Raw genomic sequence first — 17,351 nt, forward strand, 5'->3', positions numbered from 1 at the left:
TGAGCAGTTTTCGCCTGCACACATACACCAGACAACAGAGAAGACATTTCTTTGCAATAATTCACAATTCTATTGATGCAAGCTATTGTTTACCCCCTTCCATTCCCATGAATGGTGGTCTTCCAAAAAATGTCTCAAACGGGCTCAGATTTACTAAAGGCCTTTTCTCGTTTTCATGTATTTCAATATGCATCAAAATGCGAAATTTTCAGCAAATATTGTAACCCCCTTATAAACTTCATTCATTTGAGTACCATTACCATTACCATTCCCCCTTTGGCTGCAGGCTCGCCCATGCAGCCATTTATCATAATCATTGAAAATATTGTTGAGGTAAACAAGGCTTGCCATCACTTCTTGTCTAGACGCCATTTTGCACATTCACACATCATTCATAAGTTTCCAGCCACGTCTCCACAGGTGCTTCTCCGCTGCTGTGGCAATTGCCTGCATACTCTGTAAGGAAATCAAAGCATTTGTGTTAGTTTCAGATAATAAAATGCATTCTGGTTCCTTTGACTGCTGTGCTGCCGCGGCCTTCGCAGCCGCATCTGCTCTCACGGTTTCCTGTTGAAATAAACTCTTTGTTGTTAGTTACGCTGCGCATTTAAGTCTTAACTTGAAAGTTTCCCATAAACATACTGAAAATATCCAATAAAATGAAAGACAAATCCGTATTTCATCTCTGTAAGCCGGGCTAAGTCAGTAATCACTGTCACTGCTCTCCCATCATGTTAGGGGTGTGTGATACCTACAAAATTCAAACATGCCAACTTTCTGCTATCAACCGTTTGACGACACACACATCCCTAGGCCAGACCCACAGTCACTCCTCAGAGACTAAACACTTTAGAAAACATATATGAAAACAAACAATCAGTGGTTCTTTTGATTAATCAAAATCATAACAGACCTTTTTGGCATTCACTCAAACTCAAACTAAACAATACAAATAAGTAAGATAGATAATAATCCATCTTAGCGCCTTAAATCTCTACATAAAACATCCTTCAGTTTACATTTTGTGCTTTGCCCACAGTTTCTCACTGTGCATCACATTCTTATCAACCTTCCTTCAGTCAGTCATTTCAACACAATTCTTCACAAACTGCCCTACTTACTATTTCCAACAGACCCATTTTCACTTATCATAGCCCACCTCATATTTAACCATTAACAAATATAAATCTAAATTTGTTAATGTTAAATATACTTCATCAAAATGACAAAATTATCAATTTGTATTACGTTCAATCAGCTCGTTCACTCATCTTTATCTCGTGACATCATACTTAATCATACTCAATACCCAATTCTTTATCAAAATCTTTTCAGCTCCTGTTATCAATAAACAAAATTAATTAATTAATCAATTAGGATTTCTTTTAAAGTACCCTTTTCTCCATGCCCTGTCCATTAAAACTCCTCTTACATCATGTCATTTGGCAGTGATTCTTATCATCAAACTTGCCACATCAATTTCTTTAACGCTGGTTAAAACCAATCTGTATTTTAAAAAGCATTCATATTTCAATATCCATTTTAGCCTAATTTGACTTTGATTGTTCACAATCCCTGTCAGAAATCCTAATTTTTATTTTTATTTTCTATTTATTTTTTTTGTTTCCTGTATGAATCAAAATATGTCTAGAAGTTATCTAGATATTCTTTTAGAAGTTATCTTTTTGGTTCGCCCTCCGGCCTTTCATAAATATGAGGGAGTCTCTAGATCATTTGGATAGTGACTTCGGTTAAATTGTCACTTTGTCTCTTAATTAATCCAAAGATAAATTAAAATAGTCTTCATCCATGACAAATTTGGTCATAATTACTAGTGACAGACAGAGCTGGATGTCCAATCCACTTAAAGCTCGTCCCATGTTCTGATCATCTTTTCATCAGATTCACTCGGAATAATCAACTTCCTCTAAAGTTTTTTTTTGTTTTGTTTAACTTAACTCATCTGTAATGATAAAGACACTAATTCCAGAGGTTACTGACACACTACACTCAATCATGACACATAAATATGAACTGCTCATTCTCAAGATGTGCTTTTACATGGTCTCTTAACCAGTTTCAAATATGTTCGTTCATTAGTTGTTTATTTTTAGAAAAGTCAGCTGGGTTGTTTTGTTCTGATATCATTGTTTTTGTGTAGTCTCAGCTTTAACTGAGCAATAACAGATATAGTACAATCCCTGTTTCCAGCCTCTCTCTCTCTCTCTCTCTCTCTCTCTCTCTCTCTCACCCAGATAATCTTTTCAACAGTCTTCTAAGACTTTAACTATAATGTTAAATTCATTAACCCTTAAATCATTAATCCTTCACAAAGTTTTAGAAATTTCATAGTGTAACTTATTGTTTCAAGTTATCTTTAGTTTAGATTTCTTTGTTATTCAGACCTTCTCTTTAAACTTCAAAAGCCGTCCTCATCTTAAAGCCATCACCATGTCTCCAAATTATCCTCTGCCATCCTAATGACCTGCAGGATTAAGACTATGATAGAGACATATTAGTTCAATATCATACAGTTTTACTAATCCAAATAAATTTTGTTCTGCTCCACAAAGTTATCAATCACAATCACAGCATGGTCTCAGCTGGCTCTTGAATGCCGATCTCATTCATAGCTCTTTTCCTTCAGGGTGTTTCCTGGCTCTCAATTTATGCGGTATTTGGTGAGTGGTATAGAGGGGCCAATATTAGGGCAGGGGCTGCTGTGTCCAGTCTTGACCTTGGCCCTTACGAAACACAGCTTCCCCCCCCAACAGAGATGCTGCTGGCCTCACAGACATCTGCCTCACCTCTAATACACACCTCACATAAAACCCCCTCCTCCTTTTTTTTTTTTTTTTTTTTTTTTTTTTTGGTAGGGGGTCCAAGGCGACTTATCGTGATTCCCCTGGCTTGGGTTGCTATCCTGTCAGGCCGTAGGAAGTCTTACCCGTCATCGGGAACAACCACATCGTGCTCAACCTCGTCATCGCTTTGAGATCTTTGACCCTAAACAGGATCCGATATTTTCTGGAGCCTTTCGGAAAGTGCATTCAAGAGTCATCAGAGCCATCTGGTCTGCTTTCAAATTAGCAAAAACATGGAGACAGGTTAATTATAACACAACTTAATCACTAAAATCCAGCATACTTCTTCAAAGCTGCCCCATAGCAGTGCTTAGATTATTTTCAGTGAATTTAGCCAAAACACCTGTCCATTCATTTTAATGTTCTGCTACATCTGTGACCAAGGCCATCAGTTCTGTACATGGTGAAGGCTAAAAGCAGACAGAAGTTGCTGGTCATATCATACATTAGTCAAACATTTCAGTTCATTAAAAGTCTGTATTTTTAAAACATGTCTTATTGCCCTCTTGATGGCACCTTTTTCTATCTTAACAAATAACTGTCTATTATGTTCACATGATACCCTGTGCCTTTACTCATCAATATCTTCTATCATCTGTGGCACAGGCTCATATATCAGCTTTGAGCTGGTCTGGGATCAGAGAGAGACTTTGAGGCCTTCAGGGCTGGTACACTGCATTTTCATAAACTTCTCACTCTTCACACTAGCTCAGCGTAAGATCTGGCTTTGTTTTCAAATAAATGAGACATTTTCCTTTTAACTCTATCCTTAGACAGAAATCACATTTTCAAATGATCATAACTTTATATTTGTCTCTTGCCCCCAAAATTAATTCAGAAACTTTAATTTCCACTCAGATTGAGTCTCTGTTACTCAAATTAGGCCACGTGGTGGCCGGATTGAGATTACAAATGGTTTATTTCAGATCAGCACAATCTTATCTTTTGAAACCAAAACATCAATTTCTAGGGTTTTCAACATTTTAACACCTATAGTTATTTCAACAACCCAATATTCAGTCAAATCATCATTATCAGAGTTTTGCAAAGGTGAGAAGAGCAAGAACATATTTATTATATCTTTTTCATTTAACTCGGTTAATCAGGATTTATATATTTTATATATATCTTTTACAACATGTTTTATCATCTTTAACTTTAATTTTAACTCATATTAAAATTATCTCAAATCCTTCCTTCAAAAATAATCACTAAAGAATTTATCAAGCTTATTATTTTCTCATTTTCTTAGTGTAAATCTGTTTTATTCTTTTTTTTTTTTTTTTTTTTTACTGATTTCATTTACAGAATTTAGTCTGGTGGCCTGATTTGCCACACTTTTTACACCTTATGGGTGTTCAGACACAGTTACGCGCAAAATCAATGGCCCAGCTGAGCACAATTAAAACGCTCTCATCTTTAGCTTATGGAGCAACGTTCAGCAACCTGTGTGCTCCAAAAGTGGCAGTCTGTTTGAGAACAGAGCTCGCTCGAGGTCCAATAAAACAGACAATGGCTCGCAATTTATGGTGCTTTATCAAAGTTTATCTGCTTTTTCACCAACATTATTTTTATTTACTCAAATTGTATATCTCCCTTCGGTTATGGCACCTCCCCCATTTTATAAATTAATGAATACGCACAAACATCTACACATTTGAATTCTCTTGTTCTCTCTTTGTTTGTAGCTAGTTAACTTCCAATTACAATAAAAACATTTCTGCCCATTATCTTCATCCGTCCAGCAAATTTCTTTGAAGTCAGGGTTTCAGAGCGGAGCTGCTTACAGCATTTGCTCTTGTTCATCTTACAATCTTTATACCGACTAATCAAATTACTGATCATATCACTCAAATTGTTAGCTAAAATTTAGTCAAAGTTCATACTCACCAGCGATCTTTAAACAGCTGTGGCATTTTAATTTCTCCGTTTCATTTCTCCACAGTCAATGCCTCTCACACCCAGCGTTTCGGTGTCTGCTCACAGTTCTCACACGCGTTCTCACAACAGCCCATCGATTTATCCTTTTCCTTTAACTGACTTTTTCACAGTCCCAGTCCGGTCACTCAGCGGTGACACTCAAATCATGACATTTAATGAACTTCGTATACGTTGCATGCATTTCTGGCCATATAATTTTCTCATTTGATAAAATACCGGTGTCTCGTATTCAGCTAGCTTGCTTTGGGATTTCCCCATATTGGCAGTCTGATTCTGTGGCTTTTCGCGCGCGCGCTATTAATCTGTTGGACGTCTCCGGACAGATCTGATCTCCTCGCCCGAGATCAGCCGGGCGGACACTCTCAATAGTGCCCGATTTTGTGCCCTGGTTACCTGACCGCGGGCGGAACCAACCCAATCTAGGTAATATGGTTCCCAGACCAATCTAGGTCTTATTTATACCAATCTAGGTATTTAATCGCCCACGTGATTTCAGTTCTTTTTTCTACCTCGTAAAAAACATCAATTCACGCTGCATTTGCCACAGAGTCAGACTCGCCTAATGGTTTATCCCTATCAATTCAATTTTCAATTAAACCAAATTCTATAAAATAAAAAATAAAACATTTCCCCCTGAATTTAAAAAGTTTGTCTCTTACCAGAAGCGCCCCGTTGCCATCGGATTCGTTTTCTCTGATTCCAGTGTCTGGACCCTCCGGACACCCCCAGAGCAGTCAGCCCTTCTCCCTCAATTCTTCGGGGTAAGGCTGTGACTCTAAGTCCAGGATGATCAGGTCACTGTCTGCTCTCGGGGTCCAGAAGGCACATCCAAGGAATCCCAAACTTCTGACACCAACTGTAATGGCAAAAATTAATTCGTCGACATCACTAATAAGAGACAAACCAAGATCCAATTGTCTTTATAAAGATTTATTTTCCTTGCAAGGAAGAGCCACGGTCAAACGCAGCCGCTCGAGGCTACCTTGAGTGTGAACTGGAGACACAAAGAAGCCACAAGCTTCTTATACCCCCAATGTCTAAATAACCCCCTCAGTAATTTTCCATACATCTGGCGAAACCCACTGAAGGTTTCGCCTTGAGCAAGAGGTGAGACAATACACAAATGGTCCCCCTCCTGTCTTGGATCTCATTTGAATTAAAAGCAAGAAACACAATGGTCCTTCATCTTCATCTAACAAAGCATGTTAGCCAGGAACTCAGATTCCAAGAGCAATAAAAGATAAAAGGGACAATGTATGGCTTCCACAGGTGAGGCCTCTTTGATCTGACTCATTTAAAACACAATAGAGAAAACAGGTCTGGAAGATTAAATCTTCTGTGATTAAATTTTTCCCCAACACTATCTATATATATATATATATATATATATATATATATATATATATATATATATATATATATATATATATATATATATATATATATATTAGGGGTGCTCCGATCAGCAACCGATCTCGATCGGTCGATAATCGCTTTGGGATGATTGATCGGTGGTCTCCAAAAAGGCCGATCTCATGAACCGATCGCATGCTGACGACAAATAAACCCGCACCTGCCATGAGATCTAGGGCATGATATGCAGCGACACCGTCTCATTCTCTTTCCAGCGCGGGTAAAATAATTATAATGCTGAAGGTGAGGAACAATTCATATTTCTATATTAAATAACTTACGCAGTCATTTGAAAACTTTCTGTGGGACGTAAATTCACAAACAGCGCGCGTGAATCACCGCGTGCGCGCGCTCTCCCTTTCAAAATGCTCAAATGGCTTCACATCAGCGCATCGCATGTGCACTAAAATCGAGCTGCACAGTTGACACAGGATTTGCCACTTTGCACAATCGAGGCAGTGTCGCATCATCACTAAAGTTTATCATTTGCATTTATTTTTAAGTCTTGCCAGTGTTCAAACCGCTCAGCACTCGCGCGCATGGTCTGGAGAGACACACACACACACACACACACACACACACACACACACACACACACACACACACACACACACACACACACACATGTTTGTTTTTGTGAAATGTGAGGACATTCCATAGGCGTAATGGTTTTTATACCGTACAAACCGTATTTTCTATCCCCTTACACTGCCCCTAAACCTAGCCCTCACAGGAGACTGTGCAGTTCACTTTCTGTGAAAAAAAAACTTGTTCTGTGTGATTTATAAGCATTTTGAAAAGTGAGGACATGGGGAACGTCCTCATATTTCACCCTCTTTTTGTAATACCTGTGTCATACCCATGTCATTATACACATTTGTGTCCTGATATTTCACAAAAACATGCCCACACACACACACACACACACACACACACACACACACACACAGGCCATCTCACAAAAAGCTTGCGAGTACGAATTGCGCTGAAATGGTCAGATACACACAAATGTATGTACTAAATGACCGTCTTGACGAGTATGCACGTAAACCCCGTCGTGACTCGCGAGTGAACGTTTGTGCAACTGCATGTAACCGTATCCGTGTTCGCACTTAAAGTGACAGGTGTCGAATAAACTGCTGCTGTCTCTGAGTTTCTCTTTGTCTTGTGGTGTTTGATGAACCTTTATGACACTCACTGCTTGAATGACTAACTTTTGCAACCTTAAGTGTAAGGATTAATCTAATTAAATTTATTCAGGGAAGACCAATATTAATTTACATTTGATTTCTTATTAAATGTCTTTAGTATTTCTTACCTCAATACTAGTGTTAGACCTACCTGAAAAATTGTTTTTAAAAACAAAAATGCACTGCGAGATCAAATATTTAAGTGAGATAAAATATACATTTATTATATACATTTATTTGGGAAAGATGGCCCACAGCAGCCTTAAGTTATCTCATTTTCTAAAATAAACACTTGGTGGTTCTTCAAGATCTTGACTCAGTTAATTTAGAGTTAGTTTCATTTCTACAAATGGTGCAAACTCTGCAAGATTGTAGATAAAAGATTCCCATTCCCCTGCCATTCTGTGATCTGCAGTGATCGGCAATCGGCAGATCATGATTTTGTTGATCGGTAATCGGCCCCAAAAATGCTGATCGGAGCATCTCTAATATATATATATATATATATATATATATATATATATATATATATATATATATATATATATATATATATATATATATATATGTGTGTATATATATATATATATATATATATATATATATATATATATATATATATATATATATATATATATATATATATATATATGCTCTTAGCTGTTAGTGGACAACAGCAGCATGTTTGGCCCATTAGAGATCCTATCCTTTCAACCTACCACTTCATTTTAACCTGTATATCAACTTCTTGCCATCCTACTAACTATCCCAAAAGAGATGAAATTATACTGTTACAAAGTTCCAAACAATAAATCCAGTTATTTATGTTTGATTAAAATATATGTTTTTAGTTATGTTTGTAGTACTATGTTTCACATAAAATATACAGTGCTCTACACCCTCCAGTGGTGAACTGTATCAATTTTGTGAGGTTAGGCTGCCCTCTTATGGAATGGAAGTGAATTTTCTGTAGGAATAAGTTCATTATATACATTATATACATACAAAAAGCTGCTATGTAATTATGTACGTAAAGAAAAAAGTGATTTATCCCTTTTTTTAAATATGTTGTACGGTATTTGTCACCAACAAGACCCAAAGTAGTACAGTGCATATCTAAATTCCTAAAAGTCCATCTATATGTCTAAATTATACATCTAACTCCTATATATCCATGTATACAGTACACTCTAAAAAAAAAGGCTCGTAATCATAGGGGAACCTTTTTTAGTGCTATATAGCACCAATTTTGGTGCTTCAGTGGTTCTTCAGCGGTTCTTCAGAGGTGCTATATAGCACCTTAGTCAAAGAACCGGTGAAGAACCTCTGAAGAACCGCTGAAGAACCTCTGAAGAACCGCTGAAGAACCACTGAAGCACCAAAATTGGTGCTATATAGCACTAAAAAAGGTTCCCCTATGATTACGAGCCAAGAACCATTTTTGGTGCAATATAGAACCTTTTTTTTTTTAGAGTGTATGTAGCTGAAAGTAAAGCATTTCACAGTAACAGATTTGACACATTATTGGTGGCGCATTTGACAGTAATTTAGTTTTATTTTAATGAATTGTTGTACTCCACCTTAAAATGTAACATTTGACAGGCCACACTGCATTTCAAAGTGCTACACAATAAAGATGTATTTATTTATTCATCTGTATGCTTTATTCTGTAAACGGGAACATTGGAGCCACATTAATTTAACATCTCATCTAAAAGTGAAATATTATATGCACACTTGCATTATATCTGCATTATATCTTGTGCTTCATGCATGGGCAATAAGAGTTGAAAGTAGATTTTTAAATAAAACATGCAACTGAGTCTCTTTAAAGAGTTGTTTTTGCTTATTCTAACAAAAACAACTCCTTCAGCATTACTTTAAAGATACAATGAAACAGAAGTATAGCGACATCTTTTCTTCTGCATGACTTATATCCAAATTATCATGTAGGGCAGCAAAACTCCCCAATATCCCTAATATCTACTAATATCTCCCTAATATCTACAATGTTCACTTTTACTTTTCCACCCTAAAGCTCATGAAAAATATGAGTCGTTGCAACATTTCTGCAAACTTTCCAAAAATGTACCTTTAACTAACTAAAGTTGATCAGGCATTTGTCAGCATTGTTTTTGGCCAGGTATTCAACTTCTGTTGCATAGTGAAAAAATATACTCGATTTCAGCCATGCTGATGTATATGTAACATTTTTGTAGCAGATACTGTAGATCTCATATTAGGTGTTCAACTACTGTATAATATAGGATGAATGACATAGCGAAGAAGTACACTTAAGTTTTTACCATTTATTTATTACAGAACAATGTTAATATTCTAAAATTATATTTTCAGCACTGGTATTTAGTTTGCCTCAATTGCAAAGACACTAATTGCTTGAATCAATTTTCTCAAAAAAAGTTATGTTCTCAGATGAATATTGTGTTAAGTAAATTGTGTTAATTGAGTTGGTATTGTTGTTTTAAGAGCTGATGTCATGTTTAAGATTGTCAGTATAACATCCATAAACATTAAGATGAACAAGAGCTTGTAAAAACATGCCTAAATCTATTCTAACCCGCTGATTCTAAGAAAAGTTAATTCTCTGTGCAGTTTGTGAATTTGTTCATCATCAATTAAAGATTCCCCTGAGGACAGCATAATGTAACCCAATAGTCACATTGACATCTGATTTCACTATTGTAAGAGTTCATTTGTCTAAAAAAAAGGCAAAAGCAAGGTAAATGTCACATGCAATTATGGTTTATTCTGAATAAAATCATATGTTATTGATGGAACATTGAAAAAGACAGAAATAGAAGATTAAAAGCAATTTGCAACAAATTGCATATTTGAGTTATTTGTTATTGATGAAGATATATGCTTAAACCATTACCATCATAAATCTGAAAGAGAAATTAGAAACCTTGTAAGCATTTTATCACTAGAACCAATATTTGGAGCACACAATGTCATGCTAGTTTAGTACACATCAGGGCCGTAACCACCATAGACATTGAGGGGGACCAAAATGGCCAAATTGTTTTAAAAGGTTTTAAAAGTTACATTTTTAGTCTGGTCTGCCTCAGGTCTAACGGGCTCGTCAATGTCAAAATGATTGAGATGGCCAATCAAAGTAGGCGGGGTTTATGTTCTCTATTGGCTCGTACACAGTCTTCATACAGACAAGCACGTCAATCTATAGCTTAATGTCATTACGGGGATATCGATTCTTTCCAGCGAAATCACAAAACAAAATGCACACAAACATGTCTATGCTCTTAATATACAATCATTGAACATCTTTGATTTTAATGAAGAAAAAAAACTATATGAGGGCGGACTAGAACCTGTAGCCTTTACAAAAACTCTCCTACCAGACCACTAAGGAATTCAAATACTAACAGCAGATCTTTATTCACTAACGGGAAGAATCTCAAGAGTAAGGATATATTTGACGCAAATTAATGCAAATATTATTTGCAAATAGTCCCAACATTATTTCCCAACTAGAATTAGACCTAGAATTTCGTTCACTGTTCTGTTTCTTTATGCTTTATAAAAATAACAAAATTGCCCCCCCAAAATGTTGAAGACATGGTTACGGCATTGGTACACATAGCCTGTACTCTATACAAAATGAATGTTTAATCTGTAAGCAGTCAAGCTTACATGACCTATTATTAAAGCCCAGGCATAGAAGACATTCCCATCTCTGACTGGAAGGCACTGTCCAGCAGTGAGGGAGAAGTCACTTCTGAAGTCACACCTGCAGGGGAAGGAGGTATTTACACAAAGTATACAATGATCATTAAACAACTAAAGGTGGGTTTCTTAAGATAGAGGTATGCCTTGACTAAACCATCAAGGAGAAGATCAACCTATAGAAAGTATGACAATATTACAAATCACTTGCTCATAATATCATTTTTACTCACCTCCACAAGCTCTTGGTCTCTTCCGACCAATTCGATCAGCTGTGTACCACAGATAATTTTTTATTTCAGTTTCACATTCCATCCTAAATACACTTTGTTTTGATGCAGCATCTGAAAGAGGAAACTCGAAGGATGATTTGGAAATGTGTTGGATGGTGGAGCTTCATATTAACAACCGCTCTTGTACACTCGTAAAATCAAATTGGCAGACATCACAGAGCTCACCAAGAGATTGAATTTACAAATACAGACAAAACATAATTAAATGCAAACGTTCTTGGTATGTGGGAAGTGTTCATGCAGATGTGAGTTTACCTCGGATTACGTCGGTTAATCTGAGTTTAGAAAAGGCGTTTTTATTTCCTCTCCCCTGCCAGTTGAACTCATTTGCCAGACGATCTGTTAGGACTTGCTGCATAATATTCCTAATCACATCCTTGGGCTTAACACCTCCAAGCTCTGACAAATATTGTACCTGTAAAGAAAATAATATTAAATATTTTATATCTTGAAATACTTGATTCCTATTGGTCAAACACAGCATTGGTCAAATATTTTGTGTAATGACCACAAAACTCTATATGTAGGATATAGCTAATTTGCACCATCATGAACAAGGAACCAGAACAAGGAACCAGAGCGGGGTGATTAAGAACTTGAAATGGTTATCTGTGTTATGCTAATCCATAGAAAGGATGCCTAATTAATAATAATGCAGATTAATAAAGAATCTGCATTAATATTATAATACTGTATGTATTTATTTATTTATTTATTTATTTATTTATTTATTTATTTATTTATTTATTTATTTATTTATTTATTTATTTATTTATTTATTTATTTATTTATTTATTTATTTATTTAACTGAATAACTGTATTTATTTATTTATGTAACTGAATAAGCAGGTTAATGTGCTATTATTAATGCAAAATAAACCCTTTACAGTCATTACAGGTCAGAGTGTACATTACAGCTGACTGTACATTATCTCTAACTTTAAATGCTGTGTTGACTCACATATGTTTGGCGTGTTGTTACATTCATGAGCTCATTTTCAGTCCTTCTCACATCTTCAATGGTTGTAAGAGGCAGGTTTAGACCTGTTTTAAAATATTTAGTGGGCAAGCTGGTACTGCTGGGGGCTTCAGAAACCGCATTGTCTTTCAGTAGTTTCTTTAACATGGCAGAGTTTTCCTGAACCGTGTTCTTGATGTCTCTCAGCATTTGGAGGAGCTCATCCTTGTCTGTTGTATAAAATGAGTTGTGTTGTAATTACAAAAAAAAAGAGAGAAAGAGAGAGAGAGAAATGAAAAACTTCTCAAACTAATTATGACAAAAGCATCTGACTCACCATCAGCTGACATTCTGGATGGTGTAGTAGGAAGTGGGTTTTTTGACATTCCTTGAGTGCTTTCAGGTCTTTGTCTTTTTAGTATTCCAGAGAATCCAGTGACAAATAGAAAAGATCTTTATTTGAAAATAAACAATAGCTTACCAAAATTTTACACATTATTTGTTTGACCATTTAATAGATAAAATCCTTTAAACAATTTTTGTTTTTGGAACAAAGTGTAATAATACTGTTACTTACCGTTCTTTCTGTTCTGTAATTTCTTTTTGCGCTGCTTTTGCCTTATCAAAAGAGTCTGCAATAAGATCAATATTTTATTATATTATTTGAGAACTTCATTAAAATAAATCCTAAATTTAAAACATATATATATTTTAAAATAGTGATCATTACCATGTTCTTTGTGAAGGCTAATATTTAATTTCTCCCATGGTTTCCCAAATTTCTCAGGTTTACATTTTTTCTGAACCGCGTCCATGCACTTCTCTTGTGATTTGAATGGGGGCCAGTAACTTTGTTTCTTGTCTGTGCTCAACCAGCTAGATGGAACCACCATCACCTCATCTGAGTCTTGCAAGGTAACAACTGCGTACATGGTCAATCTAGTGAAGGGGGGAAATAATTATGTTTAGCTCTGATTGAAAAATAAATATACTTAATTTTATAGTAAATTAAAAAGTTAACCAAACAAATCATTTTAAAGTCATGGGATGGATGAAAATTTGACAAAATACAAAAAAAGTACCAATTCACAGTGTTTTTTTTTTTGTTTTGTTTTTTTCATTGGTTGGGCTACTTCAGTTGCAAAAATTAGGGCACAAGCAAAATTGCACTGAATGCAAGACAGATGCATATTATTAATAACAAATCAGCAAATGAGATCTTGGTCGTTTTCATGATCCTCACCTTCCATCTCCCTCCATCAACATGTATTTTTCCTCATTTATAATAGACCAAAAATCTTGCTCTTCACACACTCTCCTCTCTCTCATTTTAGACCAATTGGCTTCTGATTCTTCCTCTGTGTTATGCACAAGTACTTGCTCCTTCCTTTTATTAAATTCCTCATCCTTAGACTCATTTCCCAAGCACTTTATTTTTTTACCACCAATGCTTCCTTTGGATAATTCTATAATGTAATACACTTCATTATCTCTGTTCTTCACAGCAGCTATTACTTCCTCAAGATCCTCAGGTTGGATGCAAAGTATCACGCTTTCTTTGAAAACCCGAATATCATTGTGTTTTAAATGCCCAGCTAATGCGGAGGCAAAGCATTTCAGAGCCAGTGTAATGAGAACTGGGGTCAAAGGGCAGCCCTGATCCAGCAGTTTGTCTCTCTCAATTGAAACATCTACAGACTCAGTATCAACTTCTGGTGCATCTCTAAGAAGGTTTTTCACAATGAGGAAATCTTGATACAGAGTTGGGTTTGGCCGTTTTTGCTCTTCTATTTTATCCTTAATACGAGACAACCTCATCTCAGTGCAGAAGGTTTTGGGAGTGATCATGACAGTAGCTGATGGTACTCGACCCTTTTTTGGTACACAGCCCTTTGTCTGAGACTCCAAGAAATCATCTAGTCGTTTTGTCAGAATAGTTGCAATGATGAGGTAGTCAACATTAAAAAAGTGTTGACTATTATCATGTGGACTTTTCATAGTTTCATTAAAGTGTTTCTCAGAGCAGCTAAATGAACCACTGTGGATTCTGTCATAGAGTGTCTTAATGTATGGAATTAGATCCTGAATGTTCTCTTTATAGAAGGAAACTGGGATGCCGTCTGGTCTCGGAGTGTCTGACACTTGAAGAGAATGTACAGCTGACACAATGTCAACCTCACTGACTGCATGTGAGCTTTCTTCACCCAGTGATGAACCTGTCTCATCTGTCAAAAGATCCTTTTTTAGATTCAGCCATTGGTCAACTGATTGTATCTGGGGATCTTTCTGAAAAAGGGTTGTGGAAACATTGTTGATCTCCAAGTAAACAGGACGATGGTCACGCATCTCTGAGTCCATGATTTCACAACTTCTGACTCGCCACATACACTCTTCTGGAACAAAGAAGTAATCCAGCCTGGACGCAACATGGAATGTATAATCCTGCTTTACAGGGTTCTTTCTTCTCCAGATGTCTATTAGCTGAAGAGATTTCATGAACTTATTCACACAACAGCGCAGCTTTCTGTGGGTTGTGCTGTCTGTCAACTTTTTTGAACTGTTTTTGTCGATAAATGGATTGAGAACCGTGTTGAAATCTCCACCAATCACCAGCAGCCCTGTGGTCATTGACTGCAGGTACCTTGAAAGACGTTCAAGGGTTTCTGTGTCTGTTTCATGGTTATAAACACTAACCAGAGTGTACAGCTGACCTTCCAGTTTACATTTCAACACAACATAAGCTCCACAGTTATCTTTTTCATCACTTATACATTCAAAATCTAGTCTTTTCCTGACTAGTATGGCTGATCCCTTTTGGCAGGTAAACTTTGTGTAGAAAACATGCCACTCATTTTTTAGATCTTCTATAATATGTTCATCTCCTTCTTTAATGTGCGTCTCTTGAAAGAAAACAACATCCGCATTTTGTAGTTTTTGAAATTTCTTATCTCTGTTTTGTTTAAGTCCATTAACATTCCAGATCATAAAATGTATTGTCTCTGTAGCCATCTGCAGATCTGCTCTCTGCTCTCGCAAGTCCCTGTCAAAACAAAGAGTGATGGAGGGTAGGGTTGATTGATTGATTGATTTTGTATTCTGAGAGAATTACTGTGTCCAAAGATATTGCTTTCCTATTTTTTATATTCTTTGTCTTTCAGTTTGTCTTGGGTTTGGCAACAGTGTTTTGCCAAAAACACACACAGTGCACATACGTGTACACCACATCTTGTAAAGATGATGTTGTGGTGAACTGTAAGTGAAATAAATTCTAGCGGAGAAGAGCATTGTTGTGTGTAACTGCCAAATATGAAGACAGTTAGGAATGAAATGTCTAGAACGGAGAAATCTGATAAAATGTACAATAAAGAATGAACAATTGATGCAAGTAATGTAACAATTAACGCAAGTAGGAAATATCTTAATGCAAGTAGAATGTGCGTAAATGTAGAGATAATGTGTGTCAATAGTGATTATAAAAGAGGGCCTTTAGAGCTCTCAGGGGAGGAAGATCTTTTGAAGAGAGAGAGCATACACGGAAGCAGCAGCAATCGGAAGCCACAAGACCACATCCTCAGATTACAGATCACAAATAAAATTATATTTATTAATATTTACAATTTAATGTTGTGTTTTTAGTGTATTTTATGGTCATTGTCCCACAGCAAACAAATTAAATATTACATGATGAAATGGTTAAACAAATGTTATTCATTTTAGATAGCCTGTTTTTGTTTAACATTTTATAATTCATAAATTAAATGTTATATGTTGTCAATACGTCATTATCATATGTTTAGTGTTTGTTGAAACGTCACTAAATAAGTGTCTGCACAAATATAAAAGTAATTGTATATGTGATAGAACCACCCTTTATGTAAAATGCATAGGGATTCTAATATTAATAATAATAAAATACAACACTTCAGTTGTTTTTTAATGGTATATACTTTTTAATAATGGCTTTTTAATGAGTGCCTTTTTTTGCTTTGTCAACTGTTTGTTTGATAAATTAAACAACAATACTATTCTGTATTTCTTTGAATTGTTAAACAAAATTTTTCTTTTTTTCATTTTAGTCAAATTTATGCATCATAATAATTTGAAGGTAAAGTTACCTTTTATCGCCAGATAAAGACAGGAGACTGTCGTCGATTCAGCTGTCAAGTTGAGCAGATTCGATGCACTTATGAGCTGTTTGATCATTGTTTCCTGATATAACGACATTTCCTGGACCTGCCACATTTTTGCTTTCATTTCTACATAAGTGTGCAGCCGAAAGGAAACGTCACATTGTTATCAGTTTATATTTTCTACATATTTCCAGAGCTCCTCACAATGTTGATCTGCAATATGTGATAATAAAGCACTGAACATTTGAGCATGAAATCTGAAGATTTGGGTTACAGTGCACAAATTATCAGTATTTATGATCAGTGTATGCTGTGTTTTAGTGTATTTTACAGTCATTGTCCCACAACAAACAAAATAAAGGTAACACTTTAAAATACTGTTCCATCATCAATGAATAACTACAGTGTTAATTTCAGTTACTACAGAGTTATTATATTTTTCACTTTAGAATACCGATCCAAATAATTTGTAATTCCTATAGAATGATGTAGTAACACTTGAGTTATTACTAGTGGGTTACCATTACATTCACTTTAGAATTAGTTATATATTATGCATTATTAATATTAATTATGAACCTGTATATAGTAGTTCCCTTTCAGTCAGCACACTATGAATTACATCAGCAACTGACGGAATGGGGGTTTCACTTAGAAGCCTATCACCTTCGAGTTCTACAAAACGAGCCAATGGCATGACAATGCGATGTACAGGTAGATCTGTTTGCCTCCCACGACTCTTCCCATTGCCGCTTGTTTTTATCCCTGACCGAGGGGACCCTCGGCACGGTTGCACTAGTGTACAGCTGGCCACGGGGCCTATGCAAGTATGCATTTCCCCCAGTGAGCCCAGGTC

The 17,351-nt window shown here is 36.0% G+C and overlaps 1 protein-coding gene across 2 annotated transcripts; it reads right to left on the bottom strand.

Annotated features, from left to right (window-relative positions):
• Positions 1-10,148: 10,148 nt before the first annotated feature.
• Positions 10,149-16,646, bottom strand: LOC307133616 (uncharacterized protein). 2 transcript variants are annotated; one of them, XM_079828748.1, is made up of 9 exons: positions 16,481-16,646; positions 13,609-15,405; positions 13,096-13,304; positions 12,943-12,997; positions 12,703-12,776; positions 12,369-12,595; positions 11,662-11,821; positions 11,347-11,457; positions 10,149-11,177 (listed from the first exon to the last, which is right to left on the bottom strand). In XM_079828748.1, exons 2-9 carry the CDS (start codon positions 15,372-15,374, stop codon positions 11,092-11,094), a joined length of 2,688 nt encoding a protein of 895 aa, XP_079684874.1. In that variant the 5' UTR covers positions 15,375-15,405; positions 16,481-16,646; the 3' UTR covers positions 10,149-11,091. The 2 variants fall into 2 exon arrangements, with proteins under 2 accessions (XP_079684874.1, XP_079684873.1); XM_079828747.1 differs by having other exon boundaries at positions 10,151-11,177; positions 12,703-12,818; positions 16,481-16,581.
• Positions 16,647-17,351: the final 705 nt, after the last annotated feature.

Source organism: Gobio gobio (genome assembly GCF_949357685.1).
Source record: "Gobio gobio genome assembly, chromosome: 11".
Lineage (NCBI taxonomy): Eukaryota > Metazoa > Chordata > Actinopteri > Cypriniformes > Gobionidae > Gobio > Gobio gobio.